At 41.7% G+C, this 22,002-nt stretch overlaps 1 protein-coding gene across 1 annotated transcript; it reads left to right on the plus strand.

Annotated features, from left to right (window-relative positions):
- The first annotated feature begins 13,382 nt into the window (after window positions 1-13,382).
- Window positions 13,383-21,920, plus strand: LOC135561620 (protein TBATA-like). Its single transcript, XM_065003339.1, has 9 exons — window positions 13,383-13,609; window positions 15,916-16,127; window positions 16,369-16,590; window positions 17,521-17,592; window positions 18,474-18,568; window positions 18,911-18,992; window positions 19,457-19,613; window positions 20,164-20,201; window positions 20,327-21,920. Exons 1-9 carry the CDS (start codon window positions 13,383-13,385, stop codon window positions 20,560-20,562), a joined length of 1,341 nt encoding a protein of 446 aa, XP_064859411.1. The 3' UTR covers window positions 20,563-21,920.
- Window positions 21,921-22,002: the final 82 nt, after the last annotated feature.

Consider the following 22,002-nt stretch of genomic DNA (forward strand, 5'->3'; position numbering starts at 1 on the left):
AGGGGTGGGCAATTCCAGTCCTCGGGGGCCTGATTGGGGTCATACTTTTTCTCCATCCCTAGCAAATAAAGCTGATTAATCCAATTGAATACTAAACTGAAGTTCATGATTAGGTGATTATTGGAGTCAGGTGTGTTAGCCGGGGCAAAACTGTAACACCAATTAGGCCCTCGAGTACTGGAATTTCCCACCCCTGGCCTTTACCATAACAACCCCACCACCCACAGGGCACTCTGTTCACATCAGCAAACCTCTTGCCCACTCGACTACATACATGCTGCCTGCCATCTGCCATGTACAGTTGAAACTGGGAGTAATCTGTGAAAAACACACTTTCTCCAGCGTGCCACTGGCCATCGAAGGTGAGCATTTGTCCATTGCAGTCAGAATTCCAATTGCACGCTCCCTCATCTTGTGACATCTGTGGCATTGTGTTGTTTGACTAAACTGAAAATTTTAGAGTGGCCTTTTATAGTCCCCAGCACCAGGTACACCTGTGTAATGGCAGCATTCACTCAAAACTGAAAGCACGAACCATCGTATTTAACCATGGCAAGGTGACTGGGAATATGGCCGAATACAAACTAGTTATGGAGGGAATAAGGCAATTAAACAGGCAAAACATCAGTATAGAGACAAAGTGGAATCTCAATTCAACGGCTCAGACACGAGACGTATGTGAAAGGGTCTACAGACAATCACGAACTACAAAGCAAAAACCAGCCACGTCGCTGACGCTGACGTCTTGCTTCCGAACAAGATAAACACCTTCATCCGCTTTGAGGATAACACAGGGCCCAGACGGCATTCCTAGCCGTGTCCTCAGAGCATGCGCAGACCAGCTGGCTGGAGTGTTTACGGACCTATTCAATCTCTCCCTATCCCAGTCTACTGTCCCCACATGCTTCAAGATGTCCACCATTGTTCCTGTACCCAAGAAAGCAAAGGTAACTGAACTAAATGACAATCGACCCGTTGCACTCAATTCTGTCATCATGAAGTGCTTTGAGAGACTAGTCAAGGATCTGCACAATGCCCTATCTCATCTGGACAAGAGGAAAACCTATGTCAGAATGCTATTCAGCATTTTTTTTACCTTTCTTTAAATAGGCAAGTCAGTTAAGAACAAATTTTTATTTTTTTAACTGCCTGTTCAGGGGTAGAATGACAGATTTGTACCTTGTCAGCTCAGGGGTTTGAACTTGCAACCTTGCGGTTACTAGTCCAATGCTCTAACCACTAGGCTACCCTGCCACCCCAAGCATTCATCACCAACGTACCCTCCAAGCTCATCATTAAGCTTGAGGCTCTGGGTCTGAACCCTGCCCTGTGCAACTGGGTCCTGGATTTTCTGACGGGCCGCCCCCAGGTGGTAAAGGTAGGAAAAAACACTCAACACTGGGGCCCCACAAGGATGCATGCTCAGCCCCCTCCCATAGTCCCTGTTCCCCCATGACTGCGTGGCCATGCCATGCCTCTAACTCAATTATCAAGTTTGCAGATGACACAACCGTATTAGGCCTTATTACTAACAATGATGAGACAGCCTACAGGGAGGAGGTGAGGGCCCTCAGACTGTGGTGCCAGGAAAATAATCTCTCATCCAACATCAACGGGACAAAGGAGCTGATCTTTGACTTCAGGAAACACCACCTATTCACATTGACGGGACCACAGTGGAGAAGGTGGAAAGCTTCAAGTTCCTCGTTGTACCCTTCAGTGACAAACTGAAATGGTCCAACCACACAGACAGTGTAGTGAAGAAGGCAGCACAGAGCCTCTTCAACCTCAGGAGGCAGAAGAAATGTGGCATGGCACCTAACACCCTCACAAACTTTTACAGATCCACAATTGAGATACGGCAACTGCACCGCCCGCAACCGCAGGGATCTCCAGAGGGTGGTGCGGTCTGCCCAACGCAAAACTGGTGGCAAACTACCTGCCCTCCAGGACACCTACAGCACCCGATGTCACAGGAAGGCCAAAAAGATCATCAAAGACAACAACCACCCGAGCCACTGCCTGTTCACCCCGCTATCATCCAAAAGGCGAGGTCAGTTCAGGTGCATCAAAGCTGGGACTGAGAGACTTAAAAACAGTTTCTATCTCAAGGCCTTCAGACTGTTAAATAGTCATCAATAGGGCTACTGCCCTATATACATAGACTTGGAATCACTGGCCATTTTAATAATGGAACACTAGTTACTTAAATAATGTTTACATAACTAAAGTTTTGTTACTAAGGATTCCACAACGTGGTTAGCCTTTACGGCTGGGACTGCAAGTTTGTGTTCCTTTTTTGTGCGTGGAATCCGCAAGTGCTAACTGGCTGTACTACAGACACCTGTCCTCGTGGTGGGAAAGACTCATTGTTATCTAGTTGCAGTATAGAGCCAATCAGGATACCAAGGAGATCCTGAGGGAAATCAACGAGTACCAACAGCTTTACGCTATGGAGGAACAACATACTCCTTCGTGGAAAGATCCGACCACCTTTACAAAATAAAGAAAAACAGATTCATCTACAGACACGGACGATTTACTTACCATTGAGGTAGAGGCTAGTGCTCTGGCTGGAATCCATGCAACAATGGAACAGTTGTGTATGCGTGAAAATCAATTTTTTTCTGATATTCCTGAGGACGCATCCAATAATCCAGAGAGCGCGATCACAGAATTCATGCAATCCGTCTTTAAACTTCCTATAGAGACTGTAAACAAGGTGGCTTTCCACCGGGTACACAGACTTGGAGCTTAGCGCGACAAGACCAAGGGTCCCTGACCGATCATCGCAAAATTTTAACACTACCAACAAAAGGAGCTGATCAAAAGCAGAGGAAGGGAACTTAAAGGGACCAAATTCGGTCTCAATTACCAATTTCCAAAGGAGATAAACGAACGTCGTAAGAGACTATATCCGGTACAAAGACCACAAAGGAAGGATGGTAGGCGTGCCTTTATCATTGTGGACAAACTCTTTATAGATGGACAGCTATTCCGAGACAGCTCCATAACACCGTGGCTGTACTAAATTCTACAGGGAAGGTATGGGAACTGTTTAAATTATCTGAACATTATGAAGTGGATATGAACACACAAGTACTGAACTACATGCTTGCTTACACATACGGACTTATACACACACACACCTGATCTCGCTCTCTTCTCTCTTCTTTCCCTTTCTATTGTCGAGAACTGTTTTATAATTGAATGTGTTTGTTTGTCTATTTTTTTATGTATTTGTCTACACGTTTATATGTGTTTACAACAAGCAAGGGGAAGATATCAGAATAGGGGCATTGGGGAATAATAACATATTGTACGGAATACATTTGTACTGAAGTGAAGCCGTCTCTAGAGTAATGCAAGGTCTCTTTCATGATCATGTGAAACGTCAATTGCTATGAAAATGCTGGGGTGTGTTTTTCAATTATGTTAAATGTAATTATGATGCAACTATGATGGTGATACGATATGGATTACAATTATGAATATTAAGGCTATACGCACTACATGTTACACACGTAGACACTCAAACTTGCAAATTGGCAGAGTTATTTTTTATTTGGACATCACACAGTATAGTCTTACCCTTATACAGACATGATACACACTCATTATATCATATCCAATATCATACACATCAACATACTCAGATTTGTTAGACACATAATTTGTCTCAATTTTCTAACATCTGTTCCATTGGCTCACAGGCAAACAGGCAAGGGAATAAAACAAATATTGCCAGAACCTATTTCTTGAATTCTAAATATCAGACATTTGAAAGCTTAATACCTCTGATGGCAGTAACTTTACAAGCACTAATTATGGTCAATTTAGCCTGAGAATAGTATCTAGTTATGGTAAGGGTTGAAATAAGTATAGCTAGTTATAATTGTAACGGTTTGGCAGATTATAAAAAAAGAACATCAGTCTTTACATGGCGAAAAGAAAAGGAATATAACATATACTGTTTACAGGAAACTTACATCTACATCCTTAGATGATGTTGCGTGGAAAAAGGAATGGGGTGGTGAAATAATTTCCTGTCATGGACAAAGGAACTCAAAGGGTGTGATGGAGGGTTCGGGTTTCTCAAGATTGTGATCATGAAAAAGGAGACTAGGACATATGTTTTATATCACCATCATGCACACACACCCTCACACATAAAGATGGCTCTGTTGCGGAAAGACTGATACATGTTTGAGTGTCTTGATGCTGTATTGTTTGTCCATGTTCTAATACTTTAATGTTACCCCTTCCTTGTGTTTTTTGTAATAAACAAATAACAATAATAATAAATAAATAACAAACATTTTTTTTTAAAACAACATTTTTGCATTACTCATCTCATATGTATATAGTGTATTCTATCCTATTCTACTGTATTTTAGTCTATGCCGCTCTAACATTACTCATCTCATATGTATATAGTGTATTCTATCCTATTCTACTGTATTTTAGTCTATGCCGCTCGCCCAAATATTTATATATGCAGGGTAGTCTAGTTTTTAGAGCGTTGGACTAATAACCAAAAGGTTGCAAGTTCATATCCCTGAGCTGACATGGTACAAATCTGTCGTTCTGCCCCTGAACAGGCAGTTAACCCACTGTTCCTAGGCTGTCATTGAAAATAAGAATTTGTTCTTAACTGACTTGCCTAGTAATATAAACATTTTCAAAATTCTTAATTCCATTCCTTTACTTTAGATTTGTGTGTATGGTTGTGAAATTTGTAGATATTACTGCACTGTTAGAGCTAGAAACACAAGCATTTCGCTACACCCGCAATAACATCTGCTAAACATGTGTATGTGACAAATAAAATATAATTTGATTTAATGATCATGCTGTTTAAACATCTTCTTGATATGCCACACCTGTCAGGTGTATGGATTACCTTGGCAAATCAGAAATGCTCACTAAGAGGGATGTAAACAAATTTGTGCAGAACATTTGAGAGAAATACGCTTTTTGTGCATATGGAACATTTCTGGGATCTTTTATTTCAGCTCTTGAAACATGGGACCAACACTTTACATGTTATGTTCATATATTTTTTCACTATAATTTACCTGAGTGGAAAAGTATAGTGGCGCAGTGGTCTAAGGCACTGCATCTCAGTGCAAGAGGTGACACTACTGTCCCTGGTTTGAATCCAGGCTGTATCACATCTGGCGTGATTGGGCGGCGCACAATTGGCCCCGCATCATCTAGGTTTGGCTGTTATTGTAAATAAGAATTTGTTCTTAACTGACTTGCCTAGTTAAATAAAGGTTACATGTAGGTTTCTTTTAACCCATAGTTTTCTACTACATATAATAATGAAATTATATCTTTACATTAAAAACCAAAGTCTATCAGAATTTCAGTCATTTCAATACATGTTATACTCCTTGATCTTCAAGAATAGAACTTGGAAATATGGAAGTATAGATTGGCCAAATTGTTTTACCTGAGCATAACCCCAAAACGAAGGACTTATTAGCCAGCCCTACTCTGTTGTTTATGAATGGGCTCATTGATTTGAGTTGAAAAATAAATGCTGTGCTCAAGGAATGGCAGATTTGAGCACAAGTGAAAAGTGCTATTTACATGTGAAAAATGAATGCCATATGCTGCATTAGCTATAGGCCTATTGTTTACCTTTTTGTTGGTGACACTTTGACATCTTGATAATATGCAGCTGTTTTAAGGGCAAATCCACAAATGAAACAATAACAAAACGGTCGCCCTGCCTCTGTTTTGGTAAATAACTGAGGGATGGGCCTGGAGAAATGTAACCACTTTCAGATTAATAGACAGAGCTATGGATGCAAGTACTGACCGTCCATGATATCACATTATTGTTTTAACCATGTTTTGAGGCTATACAGTGTTTGTTTAAATGTACAATGTTTACAAACATTGGAGAAAAACAAGCTTATATTTTGGGCTCTCATGGAGTGTGACAGTTGAACTAAGCTCATGAGGCATTTATAAGTTATATTCTTCAAGAATCAATGGATACCGTACCAGTTTAGATACCTACTCATTCCAGGGTTTTTCATTGTAAAATAATAGTGAAGACATCAACACTATGAAATAACACATGTGGAATCATCTAGTAACCAAAAAAGTGTTAAACAAATCAAAATATATTTTAGATTTTAGATTCTTCTAAGTAGCCCCCCTTTACCTTGCTGACAGCTTTGCACACTCTTGGCATTCTCTCAACCAGCTTCACCTGGAATGCTTTTCCAACAGTCTTGAAGGAGTTCCCACATGTGCTGAGCGTTTGTTGGCTGCTTTTCCTTCACTCTGTGGTCCAACTCATCCCAAACCAACTCAATTCGGTTGAGGTCAGATGATTGAGCAATAAAAGCCCCACTTTTATTCCATAGGCTGGGATCCGCACTGTGCAGCTGTTGCAAGAGCGCTTTTTTTGTGCCAATTTTTTTTTCTTCTCGTAAACCCCCTTTTGGAATTGAAAAGTAATACTCAAAGTAATCATCTAGTTTTTTTTAAGTATCTGTAATCTGATTCAAATATTTTTATTAGTAACGTATTACAGTTACCATTTTTTGTAATCCCTTACTCCCCAACCCTGCCAACCAGTAGGTGATCTATGCTGCCATACAGGCTATGGGGCTCTGGCAAAGACCTCCACTCCAGCATCACCAATGATCATTGACGGGAAGAACAGAATTAGGTAGGTTTAGTCTGACCTGTTCAAACTGCAACATACTATATGTTTGTGTGTCAGATATATTTGTTTTATTTAAGCTTTATTTAAATAGGTAAGTCAGTTACAATCAAATTCTTATTTACAATGACAACCTACCCGGCCAAACCCTAACCCAGACAACGCTGGGCCAATTGTGCACCGCCCTATGGGACTTCCAATCACAGCCGGTTGTGATATAGCCTGGAATCGAACAAGGGTCTGTAGTGACACCTCTAGCACTGATATGCGGTGCCTTAAAACGCTGTGCCACTCGGGAGCCTGTCCTGACTGCCATTGGTAATACAACAGTGACTATGTGTGTATTGGTTCACAGAAATGTGTATGGAACAAGTTTTTAATGTTTTAATTGAACCTTTATTTAACTTGCAAGCACATGGAGACTTGCAAAATGATGTGATGAAGTCCAGAATGACAGATGGGCTTGAAACTGATACCTCTGAATGGAGAGAGACCTGGCACTCAACATTAAAATTGCACTAGACTCATTTTACTTTTATTGTCTTTTTTAAAATTATTGAATGGTATCAGTCAATATGGGGGGTGAAAACCCCTGTGTATTCTGCAACAGGATCAGGGAACTCCTGTTGTATACCGGACACCACACAGGAAGGTATGACCACTCTGACATGTTTGCCAAGGTAGCCCCATTAGCACCAGACAAAATGCCTATTGGCACGGTAGCTGTATGAAACCAACTAATGTTTGGCTTCTGTCATGGCTGGAAGCAAATCCTTGAGGAGCCATTAAACAAGGTCAAATCAGCAGGTGGAGTTCCCCTTTAATTAGGGCGCATTAACCGCTAGGGGGACACCTACGACAACATACAGTGAAATTGCAGAGCACGAAATTCAAAATACAAAAATCGTAATATTAAACATGAAAATACAAGTGTCTTACATCATTTAAAACCTTACTGTCTTGTTAATCCAAACGCGTTGTCAGATTTCATAAAGGTTTTACGGCAAAAGCATATCTTGCGATTATCTGAGGACAGCGCCCCACATCAAAATATATAAATCACTTACCTTTGAAGATCTTCCTCTGTTTGCAATCCCAAGGGTCCCAGCTACACAATGAATGGTTGTTTTGTTTTATAAAGTCCTTCTTTATATCCAAAAAATTATGTTTAGTTGGCACCATTGACTTCACTAATCCACTCGTTCAACGTGCTTGCAAACTAATCCAAAAAGTTACTGGTAAAGTTTGTCCAAACAAGTCAAACGATGTTTCTAATTCATCCTCAGTTACTCGAACATCTAAATAAATGCTCAAATTTAAGATGGAGAATAGTATGTTCAATAGGGAAGATAAATAACGAAGAGCGCACACCTCATTCACGCGTGCATCAAGACTACTTATCTAATTAGGTACACCTTGGAAAAACTACAACTTCTTGCTCATTTTTCAATAAACAAACCTGAAACATTTTATAAAGACTGATGACCTCCAGTGGAAGCCATAGGTACTGCAATCTGGGTCCTTTTTGGTTGGAAATTCAATAGGAATGGCCGGGAGCTAAATTATTTTTTATTTTTGCCTGTTACAGTCACAGACATTATTTTAACATTTTTTTAGAAACTTCAGAGTTTTCTAACCAATGCTAATTATAAGGATATCCTAGCTTCTGAACCTGAGTAAGAGGCAGTTTATTTAGGGCACATCATTCATCCAAATTTCCTTACACTGCCCCCAGAAGACTTAAACACCATCCACAAACAGTCCATTAGGTAGCAACCCTTACCTAGTGTGGCTACATTTACATTATTTATCAGATGTGCTGCTTATAGTAGTGAGTGCATAGATTTATATATTGGTTTATGCTTTTCCTGCATGGGAATTGAACCCATAAACCTGGCGTTTTAAGGAACATGCTCTACCAACTGAGCCATATAGGACACAAGTGCTTTCTTGCATGAAGTGAGGATGACTGGCGAATGGTTGAAATGTCAGGAGTGGATGGGGACTTTTCTACAGTGACGATAACTGCAACGATTTGTAGCAGACAAATCTAAGTTGTTTGTTTGCATCACATTTGGAACTCTGGCTGTAACGAGTTTGTCGCAACTGGCCAAAAGGTGTTCATCTATCTCTGGTACAGTACCTTTCTATCTGCCATATTGGGATTACAGTATGTTACTCTTTGTATTATGACTTTGAACTACCTTGTCATTTGGAATAAGACCACAGTGAGTAATGAATGCCGGTAGAAGTATTTAAAGAGCCACAGAAAAAGCTGATTGGCACGTGTGTTTTTCTGTTGCTCTTCAAAAAAACTAGTTTTCAGTCTCGGAGGTGTGTTTCCTGACCAATTATGTATGAGACACTTCCTCAAAATCCCCAGAATAAATCTAAAATAACTCAAGAAATCTGTAATGAATTTTGACGTTTTTGTCGAGGATGTTTTAGTTGTGATATTTTACATCTAAGTAAGGTGTTTGGTACAGTATTTCTCAAGTAAAAAAATGCGTCACATGTTGTTTTTTCTTATGTAAAAATGTTAATAATAATCGGAACTGCTGGACAGGTCTGTCTCACTGTCTATGCTTTGTAATAGTATTCAATTCAATTAAACTGTACTGCAGTATCATAAACGTTTTTTCTCTCCAGAAGTCAAATTAAATGTAAAGTGTTCATTAAGCCACACTACTGCTTTTTATCAAAACAATGTCATTTCCGAACAAGAGAGCTGAAGGCTTGAGGGTCTGTTTTCAAATGCTACCTGGCCTGGGTAAGGTTGCGGGTAGGGTTGTGATTAAACCTCCAAGTTATCGAATTTGCTAGATCATTTGCAAGCTAAAGTTTGTGACAGTCTCTGCAGTCCTAAATATTCTATGATAGATGGTCCCTTATTCAGAGAATCTCTCATGCTATAAAATAATTCGATTTTACTATAGGCTATGGCAATGTTTTTCATAGATGTAGTCAACCCAATTTAAAAGTGCACATTTACTTCCAAAACATTTTTTTTTACTATCGTGTAAGATCAACATATACACAATAATACATGAATAAATAATCAAATTAAATATCCTGTCTTGTAAGGTTAGCTACCGTTAGCAGTGTTTTAGAGATGGGCTGACGTTAAAATGGAATATCATGCATACAGTGACAGCTGGGTGAGAGAGGACTCTGATACAGTAGATCTGTTCAACGTCATCAAGCCTTTATTAACATCAAGTCTTTATTTCGCGCGCGTCACGTTTCCATGGCGTCAATTCCAATGGAGCCAATGTAGTCCAAGGATTTATGGAGCACTCCACATCTGAAGAGTGGAAGTAGATGGAACATTCCTTTGACTTCGAAAAGGTAGGGAACATTTCACTGATGAATTACGTAAATGACCTATTACACACGTATAAAACAATGGGGATAGTGATTAATTAGGTTATGATGGGTTGTATTTTGTGATCGAGTTGCATTGGGGCTGTAGGTTGTCAATGTGTGCTCGCTTTACACAATACATATTGTCAGCTAGGCCACATTAATAAGGCACAAAGGCAAGTGCAAGTGAGCCCCGCTTGTTGCATGTAGTGGCTTTTTCTTTGATTGTGATTGTCACCTTAAAGGCTATAGGCTCAATGTGCGAATTTCTGTTGAAACTCATTTAGACAATATTTTTATACTTCCCATTAGATCTTTTGATTCTTCAAAATGTCAGAGAGACCATTTTTCCAATCTTTCAGGGAAAATACGTGAGTCTTCTGTTTATCTGTCATTCATATAACCTACTGGATTTTTACTGACCTACTTTAAAAATGGTCTTTTTCCTCCCAACATTTTGTTAATTTGAGCTTTTTAAGGCTCATGGTTGTTATGAATATTTAAAACGTGATCTCATTGCCACTTTACAGTAACACAATAATTTCCTGTCACACTCGAGATCAAATTCAAATAATGTAGATGGTAGGCCTACTGTATTGCATAATAAGTTGGTAGAAAAACAATAACCCACCCTCTTCTCTTGTTGCTTTACTGCCCATTTAATCAGTCAATCCCATCAGTTGTCAGTAGCCTATATAACACATTTTGTATTAAAGTATCACAGCAGCAAAACAGACATTCCCGTTCAGCTTCTGTGAAAAGTGTGGACTCGTTGGGCCTGTGTGCGATGCCTATTGAATGGAAGATGTCTGTGACTGTAGGAAGTCTGTTTAGGAAACACCAAGTTATTACAATAGACTTCTTATTGTGTCTCCTTTATCATTCAAAAAACAAACGGCACCTCCACTTTCATCTGTTGGACCCAACTGTCAAATCGTGGGAATTCCGATCGCTGTCCTTGGTGCTGAATCCACTTGCAGCCTAGGCTATTCGTTTGTTTACCTTTTACGTGGCAAAGTCGCTAACAGGCCATATCAGGCGATGACGAATCTTATTATAACGTTTGGGCAATGTCCAATTATCCATGGGTTGAACATGCAGTGCATTTCCGAAATGCGAATGCAGTGTGTGTCTCCTTCCAAAGAGCCCTTAGGCCTAAGTGTGCGCACATTGCCTCATGCTCATGGAACAATATCATGCTTCTGACCAGATCCAATTTAGAAATATTGTTGTTTGTTTAAAAAAAAAAACAGATGTATGGTGTTTCGTTTAATTTGATTAAAATTCAAACGTATTAGAAAGATTCACGATCCATGGGTTTATGGCAGTGGCGTGTATTCATAAGGCTTCCATGCTTCCCCCCAAAATTGACCAATATTTTTTTTTAAATAACATAAATAATGTATATTTCGTCTCTCTTTGTTTTATAATTTTCCTTCAATTCACAAGAGGCTGAATGTACTGTATCTCACCGGAGAAAGCATCAGCGCCCCTCTGTCTCTGTATGTGTAGGCCATTTATCTGATGCAGTCTGTTCCAAAAGAGTATGACGTTGTTGCCGCCCGTAGCATTCAAGTTAATACACTGATCTACTCTATGGGTGATGAAGCCGAGGATATATTAAATGCTTCAACGTTGACAGAGGAAGAGAAACTTAACTACAGTGCCGTTAAAGACTGTTTTGAAACGCATTTTGTAGGGAGACACAACATTATTTTTGGAGAGAGCTAGGTTTAATATGCGCAAACAGGAGCAGGGTGAAACCACTGACAGTTTTATCACAGCTGTTCACAAACTAGCAGAACATTGTCAGTTTGGCGCGCTCAGGGAAGAGCTGATCCGAGATCGGATTGTAGTCGGAATAAGAAATATATCACTTTCTGAAAAGTTATAGTTGGATTCCCAGCTTACCTTGTCCAAAGCTATAAACCAGGTTAGGCAGAGTGAGACAGTGAAAAGACAGCAGATGATACTGCGCGACAGCAGCTCCTTGCAGAACGAAGAGGGTGGGGAAATACATGCATTTTCATACAGACAGCACCAGTAGCTAGTTCAAGTGTTTGTCGCAAATGTGGGAAATCCCCTTTCCAAAGGATGCAGAATGCAGGAAATGTCACAGGAGAGGACACTTTTCAGCTCTGTCGATTAAAGCAAATGCATGAGGTTTCAGAGGAGGTACAGCAGGACAGCATCTTTCTGGGAGAAGTAAAGGAAAACAATGCTGGCTGGCAATCAGACATTACACTCAATGGGGAGGTTGTGTCATTTAAACTAGACACTGGGGCAGCAGTGACAGCTATCCCAACTAGGCTGTATAGCTATAGCAGAGATGGCCCTTTGCTCTCTACAAACAAAAAATGGTACGGGCCCAGTAATAACATTTTACCAGTGGTAGGGCACTTGGTGATCAAACTGGAGAGTAAAGACAAAAGTACCATCCAGCCTGTCTTCGTCATTGACTCTCTAGCCAGACCGTTGCTGGGGCTGCCAGCAATTGAAGCATTGCAACTCATTGAGAGAGTGAGCGAACTGGAGGACCCAGGTGAGGTTTTCAAAAAGAAATTCCCCAAAGTGTTTTCTGGTCTAGGGAGGATAGAAGGTGAGTATAAAATCCGCCTGAAAGAGGATGCTGTCCCCTATGCCCTTACCACCCCCCGCCGGGTGCCTATCCCTTTATTGGCCAGAGTAAAGGAAGAGTTGGGGAGGATGGAAGAAATTGGGGCGGTGTCTAAAATAGAGAGTCCCACAGACTGGTGTGCAGGGATGGTAGTGGTCCCAAAAGCCAATGGGGAAATAAGGATCTGTGTGGACATGACTAAATTGAATGCCCGCTCAGATTTCTGGCAGATACCGCTGTCATCAGAGAGTAGGGCACTCACAACGTTTATAACACCGTTTGGCCGTTACTGTTGTAATGTTTTGCCATTTGGAATCGCTTCCTGTCCTGAGCATTTCCAAAGACGCATGTCCTAGCGTGGCGTCATAGTCCACGTGGACGATGTGCTCGTGTGCGGAAGGGACAGAGCAGAACATGATGTAAGGCTCACAGCAGTTCTGACCCGACTCCAGGAGACTGGCCTGACACTCAAAAAATGCACTTTTGCACAATCAGAGGTCTTGTTCTTGGGACACAAAATCAGTGCAGCTGGAATAGAGCCAGACCCAGAGAAGATCAGCGCCATCACAGATATGCCCAGACCCCAGAATGTGGCTGAAGTCAGGACCTTCTTAGGCATGGCCACATATGTGGGTAAGTTCCTCCCACAGTTCTCAGATACAACCAAACCTCAGAGACTTACTAGCCAAAGAGAATGACTGGTCATGGGGTCACATGCAACAGGTAGCGTTTGACAAAATCAAAGGAGATCTGGCCTCACAGAGAGTGCTGGCCCAGTACCGTCCCCACGCTAAGACAAAAGTATCAGCAGATGCATCATCCTTTGGGCTAGGGGTGGTCCTCACACAGATGCAGGACAACATGGAGTGGCGTCCAATAGCATACATCTCCCGAAGCTTATCCGACACAGAGCAAAGATATGCTCAAGTGGAGAAGGAAGCGTTATTAGCTATCACATGGGCATGTGAAAGGCTCAGCCAATACCTTATTGGCCTGCAGTTTACAGCAGAGACTGATCACAAACCACTGTTGGCTCTGTTAGGGACAAAAGCACTTGGATGACTTGCCTCCCAGAGTTCTGCGCTTCCGCCTCAGATTACCGAGGTTCACCTACAAGATGGTGTATGTGCCAGGGAAGGCACTGATCACAGCAGATGCACTCTCCAGGGCCCCAATTAAACGTCCATTATCCGAGGAGGAGCAATGTCTAGAGGGTGAGGTACAGGTGTCCATTAATGCAATAAGGGACAGTCTACCTGCATCTCAGACCAAACTGCAGCAGATTGCAGAGGAGCAACAACGAGACCACATCTGCCAACAGATAGTGCAGCAGGGCAAAAAGGGATGTGAAGCCACCAGAGTGGCTGAAAGACTATGTTACGTGAAGAGAAAACATACTGTTGGGGACCATACCCAGCAAAAAGAGACTGTACCTAAGTTAATCTACATACTGTGTGATTTAATGCTTTCATACTGTTTCAGGATGGGAAGTAGCATGTTAGAGAATAATACTGGTTTCCAAATTGCATGTCAGTTATGCTTCAGTGGTTATGCATGTTGAGTTCTTGTTCATGGGAGAGAGGAAGATGTAGTAGGATGTCCCTTGGGGGTATCCGTACCTATGTAGGACATGCGAGGGCTAGAACCTCGTTGTCGCCCGTCCTTATTTTAGATCATACTACAGACAGTGAGCTGTGAAAATATAACACTGTGCAGACATGCATGCAACATTCTGCATACAGTGGAATTCACTATTTGATGCAAGACTGATACCCTCTATAATAAATGTGCTAAAGGCCATCTTGTACAGTCTAAATGTGATTTTAATGGTAAAATTATCTTAACATTAATGAATAACTTAAAGCCTGCCCTGCAAAGCCTGTCCTGGGACATAGTGGACCGTAAATAGTTTTTTTTAATCAGTTTTAGCTTACTGAAAGCTCTCTCGCCACAAGCAACAGTCACAGGCAGTGTGCAAAATATACGTAAAGCAATGCACACTTCTCCAAAAATGCTTTGCAACTGTATCTTACAAACTGCATTCAGGAGACCAAGAGGGCAGCATATAGTGTTCAGGTGGAACACTTCATGATCAGTGGTTGGCACACAGAAGGGACTTTATCCTCACTAATCAGCCCAACTTTCAGAACAAGAGAAAATGATCGTACAATTTTTGCAGTGGTGTGGAACCTAGTGTCCTTATGATGCTGTCCATAGCAGTAGAAAACACTTCAGATGGGAGTAGGGCTGGTTTAGAGAGGTATGGGGAGACCGGGCAGCGGAGCCTGAAGCTGCATCTGTTGGCCTTGGCACCAGGCAGGTTCAGGGACAACTGATTTAGTATGAATAGCTTGCTAAAAGTTTGTCTGCATTGATTAAGATATTAAGTAACTAATGCTAGGGGAGCAAAAGTAGCCTATTTCACTATGGGCTAAGCTAACAGGTTCATTTCCACCACTCACGGACTACACCCACCCTTCTTTGTGAAAAATTGGGTGACATACTGTCGCCCTTTCTTTTCTTTTCTCTGTCCTGTCTTTCTTTTCTTTCTGATCATTTTTGGAAGCCAGATTCTTCTTTAGGAAGCTGAGACATGATGCTCCACCGGCACTCCTCACTCGCAATTCACTGCTAGCAAGTACTGTTCGCGCCTGGTTAGGGGGCAGGACCGAACCATTTCACTGTAAATAGGAGGGGGGCGCCCCTGGGGCAACCAGCGAGCATTTGGCCTCCCTTGATAAAAAAAAGTATAAAATAATAGCCAATCAGCGTTAAGCTAAACTGAGTGAGCTCAACTGTGAATGGTTAAAAAAAAAATCCAGTTTGGGTTTGGCGTCACTCCTATCAAATCTCATTGAGAGTATACTTAATTGACAGAAACAACTTGAATTTTCACATCTTGTTGTGTTGTTGTCCTCCGGTGGCTAGCTAGCTAAAACTGACCCTTTCCTAAATTAGCCATTGATGGAGAAAGGGATTTGAACTTGTGGTTTTACTTAATTCTCCGTACCGGTCAATGATTATCAAGGTGATCCAACCATTAATTTATACATTGTGCCCCTAGCCTGAGAAGATAGAAGTTCAATATTTATCTAGATGTAGAACGCTCATGTTAACCAGCTAACGTTGCCCATGAAAGGAAGCTAGGCTAGCGAGCAAGCATTATAGCCAGGTAGCCTAGGACACACACACACACACAGTTAGCCTACCTTACCACTACACCTTAACTGTGAGACCTTTCTACCAGGCCAGAGTCCAGTGTGTCCAGCCATCCCCACACCTCACCCTTCTCCCTGGGTAATCGTGAGCTCACCACTGTGTCCCTGAAAGTGACAGAGGATAGCCCGCTATGCCACAAGCCCAGAGTGATCCGCAGCAGTGCCCGCTTCGGAGTGCCCAGCCACAGCCCTTTCTTCTGTAGGAACAACCCCCACCCACAGAGGGTCAGGCACATCAAGGGTTAGTTTGATACACCCAGAGACACAAAGAGGCATGCACATTTGTACACATGCAAACACGCGCACACACACGCACGCACACACACACAGTGTCTATTCATTTACTAATAGTTGAGTCACATTCCCACCTAGCAGATGATGAGTAGCATTGGTACCTCAATATTATTGAATTTACAGATAATTCAACAATGCCTCCATCCTTCATATAACACATTTTTAATCCATGTCTGTTGTTTGCACAGGTATCAATGACAAACAAATCTGTGCTGTCAATGATGTCACCTTTGGCCAGTTTCCCCAGTACTGCTTGGGCAGGGTCCTGACCCTTGAGAAGAATCTGGTGTTGCAGTCAAACATACCGACAGCGGCCATCGGCACCAACAGCACCTACCTCCCTATTGACGTCCTCACGGGCCTCCAGTTCTTCCCCCTGAAGCAGACGGATTCCCCCTCTCTGAGGTTATGTACGTTCAGACAGTCTGGCAGTCTGGCCCCAGATCTGTTTGTGTCATGTCAATGGCCATAGGAGTTGGCAAGACTCCTTCAATAGAGCAAGTCTCTGTAAATATGAACCTTTCTCTCTTTTTTTTATGGTGATGTCATTTATGTACAAAACCAGCCCTATTGATTCTGTGATATGGTGTTGTAAACAAAGTAGTTCTCTTGTCAAATGGATGTGCTTTGGTTCTTGCCCTGCTGCATCCAGCTGTATTCCCGTGGAGTAGCCTATTGTACATAATTTTGTGTTTACAACTATGATGTACCTACGTACTGGTAAACTAAGTTACGATGGCGTTATTTTGATCTTGTATTTTAGCTGCATGTTATGCCTTGGATATTATAGTGTTTCTGAAAGTCAAAAGAGGCATGTAGAGTGAGAATGAAACTCTAGCCCCTACTAGACTCTAGGGCATTCTGCTACAGGCTACAGGTAACCAGATATCAGTGTGGCGGTTAAGCACTTCATTGTATCCATCTACCCTATCATGTTACAACTGCTGCACAAAGCAGCCTATTCAATACAAACGATAAAATGGTAGGGAAGATGAATGGAAAACAACAATTATTTAAAACTATGTTCATGATTGTGCCCTAAAGACACTCAAAATGTATGTATATATTTGTGTGTGTGTGTACTGTATATGTGTGTGTGCATGTGTTGTTATCGACATTGTATTTGGGAAATTAAGTTACATAATGAAAATAATTGTACAGGAAAAAAATACAAAATAATCAGTGCTGTACAGTGTAAACATCGAAATCACATGTATGCAGGTGTCACACGTGTTTGTCAGATCTTGAATAAGGCCGTATTGCAGGCTTATGAACATGAGCATCTCCTGTCCTCAGTGCTAGCAGAGAATTCATTTGCAGCTTTTTTGTTCTCTTCCAAGTGACCGAGGCCTGGCGTGAGGAGTTGCGAGAGTTGACAGAGAGGGCAGGGCTTTTGGGAGCAGGTGGAAGAGGTGAGATGGAATATAATTTTTTCAGAAGATGAAATGTTATTATTATATACTGCCCAGCCAGGTCTAGGTAAATTCCACTTCAACTCCACCACAAGAAAGGCTGAATCCTAACTGGAGATCTCTTAACTCCAGATGTTGCCATTGATGAGAGAAAGGTGGAGTGGGATTGAATTGAAATTGTATTGACCCCAACCCCAACTGCAGCATACTGCTGCAAAATATAAAATGTTGTTTAATAATGTAATCCTAACACTTAAGAGGAAACCATCTCAGTCAAAATCATTTTGGGGCCTCCCGAGTGGCGCAGCGGTCTAAGGCAAAGCATTGCAGTGCTAGAGGCATCACTGCAGACCTGGCTTTGATCCTGGGCTGTATCACATCCGGCCGTGATCGGGAGTCCCATTGGGCGGCGCACAATTGTCCCAGTGTCGTCCAGGTTAAGGGGGGCTTTGGCCAGGGGGGCTTTACTTGACTCATCGTGCTCTAGCAACTCCTTGTGGCAGGCCGGACACCTGCAGGCTGACCTTGGTCGTCAGGTGAATGGTATGTCCTCCGACACATTGATGCGGCTGACTCCCGAGTTAAATGGGCGGGTGTTAAGGAGTGTGGTTGGGGCGGGTGTTAAGGAGCGAGGATGCATGAGTCGACCTTCACCTCCTGAGCACGTTAGGGAGTTACAGTAATGAGACAAGATCGAAATTGGGTGTAAAATACCCACATTATTAAAACAAAAATTATAACATTTGTAAGTATTGTTATAGATGTACATTCTGTGTCTGGTGAAAAACATTTTTGGTTTGAGGGTTAGGTTTAGGTAAGATTTAGGGTTAATATTAGAATTAGGGTTGTTGGTTGTAACCCCATTGCCTTCTGACCTCCAGGCAATGGTGTCGCCTTCTTTCCCCAGTCCAGCTGTGTGTCAGCCCTCGGGGGGTCTAGAGATGACAGAGAGGGGAACCTTAAACTACAGCTGATGGTGAGCACGAGTGAAATTCGCGTTTGAAAAAAAATTCCAAGGCACTTCCCACTGGGTAACGACATCAATTTAACGTCTATTCCATCTTGGTTCAACATCATTTCATTGACAAGACATGGAAACAACGTTTATACAACCAGTGTGTGCCCAGTGGGTTGTCAGATAGAGTAAATTACAATTTGAATGTCTTTATTACATTGGCATACTGTATAACATACTGCAAGGAATGTTAAAAACAATTGCAACTTGCATGTTTCAGTTATAGGTTGCCTTCATGATGGCCTTCGAGTTACAGCTTGTAACACGTTATGACATAGTTTGAATACTCTTATTATGTTGTAGGTGATTGATATGTTGTGTCAGATACTGCAAACTGAGTCTATAGGAGATGTCCAGCAATGGATTCTGACAGCTGGTCAAAGAGGTAAGTGCACTGGACTGCACACATACACCAATCCATTTAGCATGCTGTCACTGTTATCTAGAGCCCTTTTCTAGTTGTTGAAATCCAGCTGCAGAGCATAGAGAGGGAAAGGCAAGATTAGATAGATAAGATAGCTCTTTATTCATACCCCGAAGGAGATTTGATAGCACCATCCAAATGAACAGTAACAAAAGGGTACATTACCAAGAAACATTTTTATCACAACATTAAAGTGAGACTCAGCAATTAGCATTGCCACAGGCAGAATGAACCAATAATATTGCAGAGGAGTGAGATGCAAGACACCCCCACACAAAGTATATGATACACTCACACAAAGCCTTTAAAAGTCCCCAAAATAGTGTTATTCGGGACCATAATCCCAAGTCCCTACTACGATCCATCAGGATGTAAACATTGATCTGTCATGGCATTAACCTGTGGTGGTATTTACTTTTGTCCAGAAAAGGACCAGATTCTAAGTCTGCTGTCTTCCGCCCTGGCAAAGGACCCTGTCTCAGCCTATGAGGCGCCGGGAAGAGAGCAGCTGACAGTGAAGGAGGTTCAAAACCTCCCTCCTGCCTCCAGAATGGCTTCGATCAGTGAGGAGGATACCACCAGGTTAGTGTTTCCAACCAGAAATTGACAGCATTGTAAGACACCTATGCCAAATGTTGTCTACTGGGAGGATCGATTGTTGAAACATTTTGGTTGTTTTTGGGTCACTGGAAGATGGCAAAAGCTTTTAGTGGATCACAGCAAAAAAAATGACGTTTTGGAATCATTGCACATTGGAAGTTGGCTGCACACTTCACAGTATACAGCCCCAGAACCAAATGCAGCCTAAAAAGAAATTGATCATGTGGGGGGAGGAAATCCTAGTTCTTAAGGAAATCTATTTGAAATTGAATGAATGATGATGCAATGTCATGGAGCATGAAATTGCCATGCTGTCAAGAAATAGTACATCCCGCTATAACAATCTTCTGGCCACTTGAATCATTGTCAATATCTGGCTGCCACTTCCCCCCTGGACAAAACCTGGAAGTTGTGCACCCCTGCACTAGGTGCTGTATAGAAATACTGCTACCCACTGGCCAATACATTTAACCTATTCAAAAAGGACAGCCTGTAATGTATTTACAAAATATATTATGTTTACTCTTCACAGAGATCATTCCCTAGAAATTATGCCAAACTGTGACTTAGGTGAGTCTCCAAGGTTAAGTCCTGACAAATAATATCATTTGTTGACCTAGTAATTAATATGTTGATTGATTCACTCAATTTCTGGAGGTCTGTCTGTCTGTCTATTTATGATACACCATTCCCAGGTAAACTGGAGGATGCAGGCACAGAGAGGGCAGAGTCCAAGACCCACAGGCAGAGACACATTGCCAGACCCCTGAGTACCCAGAGGACCCTGTGTAGCCCCACCGTGTGCCACCTCAACCAAAAGGTGGTCCTACGTTACACCAAGCGGGCCCTGATGCCTCACACACCACCTGAAGTGTTCCAGGCCGAATGGCCCAACTATACCCAGCAGGCACCTGGCTCACTTGTGACATAAAAGACAACTCTGGCAATACACCTGGGGCTGGTTCAGGAAGTTGCAACGTTACTGAACGTTCAGATAGAAATGTATGATGTAGAATAGATACCATTGTCTGTCATGTTGAATAGGTTATTGTATCAGCTCTAGTGATTCTATTCATATCTGCAACACTCTGAACGTTGTGCCCTAATGAATGAACCCCTCCTGTGCATCTCAATAGACCTCTTATTCAGCAATCGGTCATTTTGGTAGTCATTTTGTTCTGATTTGGTTTGAATTAGATTTTGAATTAGTTTCATTGAGGTGGAAAGGGAGTTAAAATGGGATTTGAGTATAATCATTAGTTACAACAATACTTTTTACACTGTAATGACATAAGTAGTTACACAGTAATAATGGCAATGTAACGTAAGTGTTACCACATACTGCACCACTACTAGTATTTCTAGACTGACAATTGTTCACACAAATATAATAACATCATCTGAAAGACTATAAAGACAATAGGATCCGTAGTCAATATATCTGTATATTTATCTCACTCATTTCCCGAATGCATGAAAAAATAAAGTGAATCAATGAATGCTTATTAATGAATACAATAGACTGTGTACTACTCCCTTCACAGAACAGCGCAAACTGGCTCTAACCAGAATAGAAAGAGGAGTGGGAGGCCCCGGTGCACAACTGAGCAAGAGAACAAGTACATTAGAGTGTCTAGTTTGAGAAACAGATGCTTCACAAGTCCTCAACTGGCAGCTTCATTAAAATAGTACCCGCAAAACACCAGTCTCAACGTCAACAGTGAAGAGGCGACTCCGGGATGCTGGCCTTCTAGGTACTTGTTCTCTTGCTCAGTTGTGCACCGGGGCTTCCCACTACTCTTTCTACGTCACTCGCTCTGAGACCTTGAAATAGTGGTTCCCCTTGCTCTGCAAGGGGCTGCGGCTTTTGTGGAGCAATGGGTAATGATGCTTTGAGGGTGACTGTTGACGTGTGCAGAGCGTCCCTGGTTCGCGCCCAGGTCGGGCGAGGGGACAGACTTAAAGTCTATACTGTTACACTAACATAATTGCAAAAGGGTTTTGTAATGATCAATTAGTCTTTTAAAATGATACATTTGAATTAGCTAACACAACGTGCCATTGGAACACAGGAGTGATGGTTGCTAATAATGGGCCTGTGTACTCCTTTGTAGATATTCCATAAAATAAATCAGCCGTTTCCAGCCACAATAGTCACTTACAACATTAACAATGTCTACACTGTATTTCTGATCAATTTGATGTTATTTTAATGGACAGAAAATGTGCTTTTCTTTCAAAAACAAGGATATTTCTAAGTGACCCCAAACCTTTGAACTGAAGTGTATATAAATAGGATTCTCCAATAAAGACTATGAGAAAAAACGACTTCAATGTCAAGGAAATTACTTCACTGCTTGATAAATTCTAG

This window comes from Oncorhynchus nerka, linkage group LG18 (genome assembly GCF_034236695.1).
Source record: "Oncorhynchus nerka isolate Pitt River linkage group LG18, Oner_Uvic_2.0, whole genome shotgun sequence".
Lineage (NCBI taxonomy): Eukaryota > Metazoa > Chordata > Actinopteri > Salmoniformes > Salmonidae > Oncorhynchus > Oncorhynchus nerka.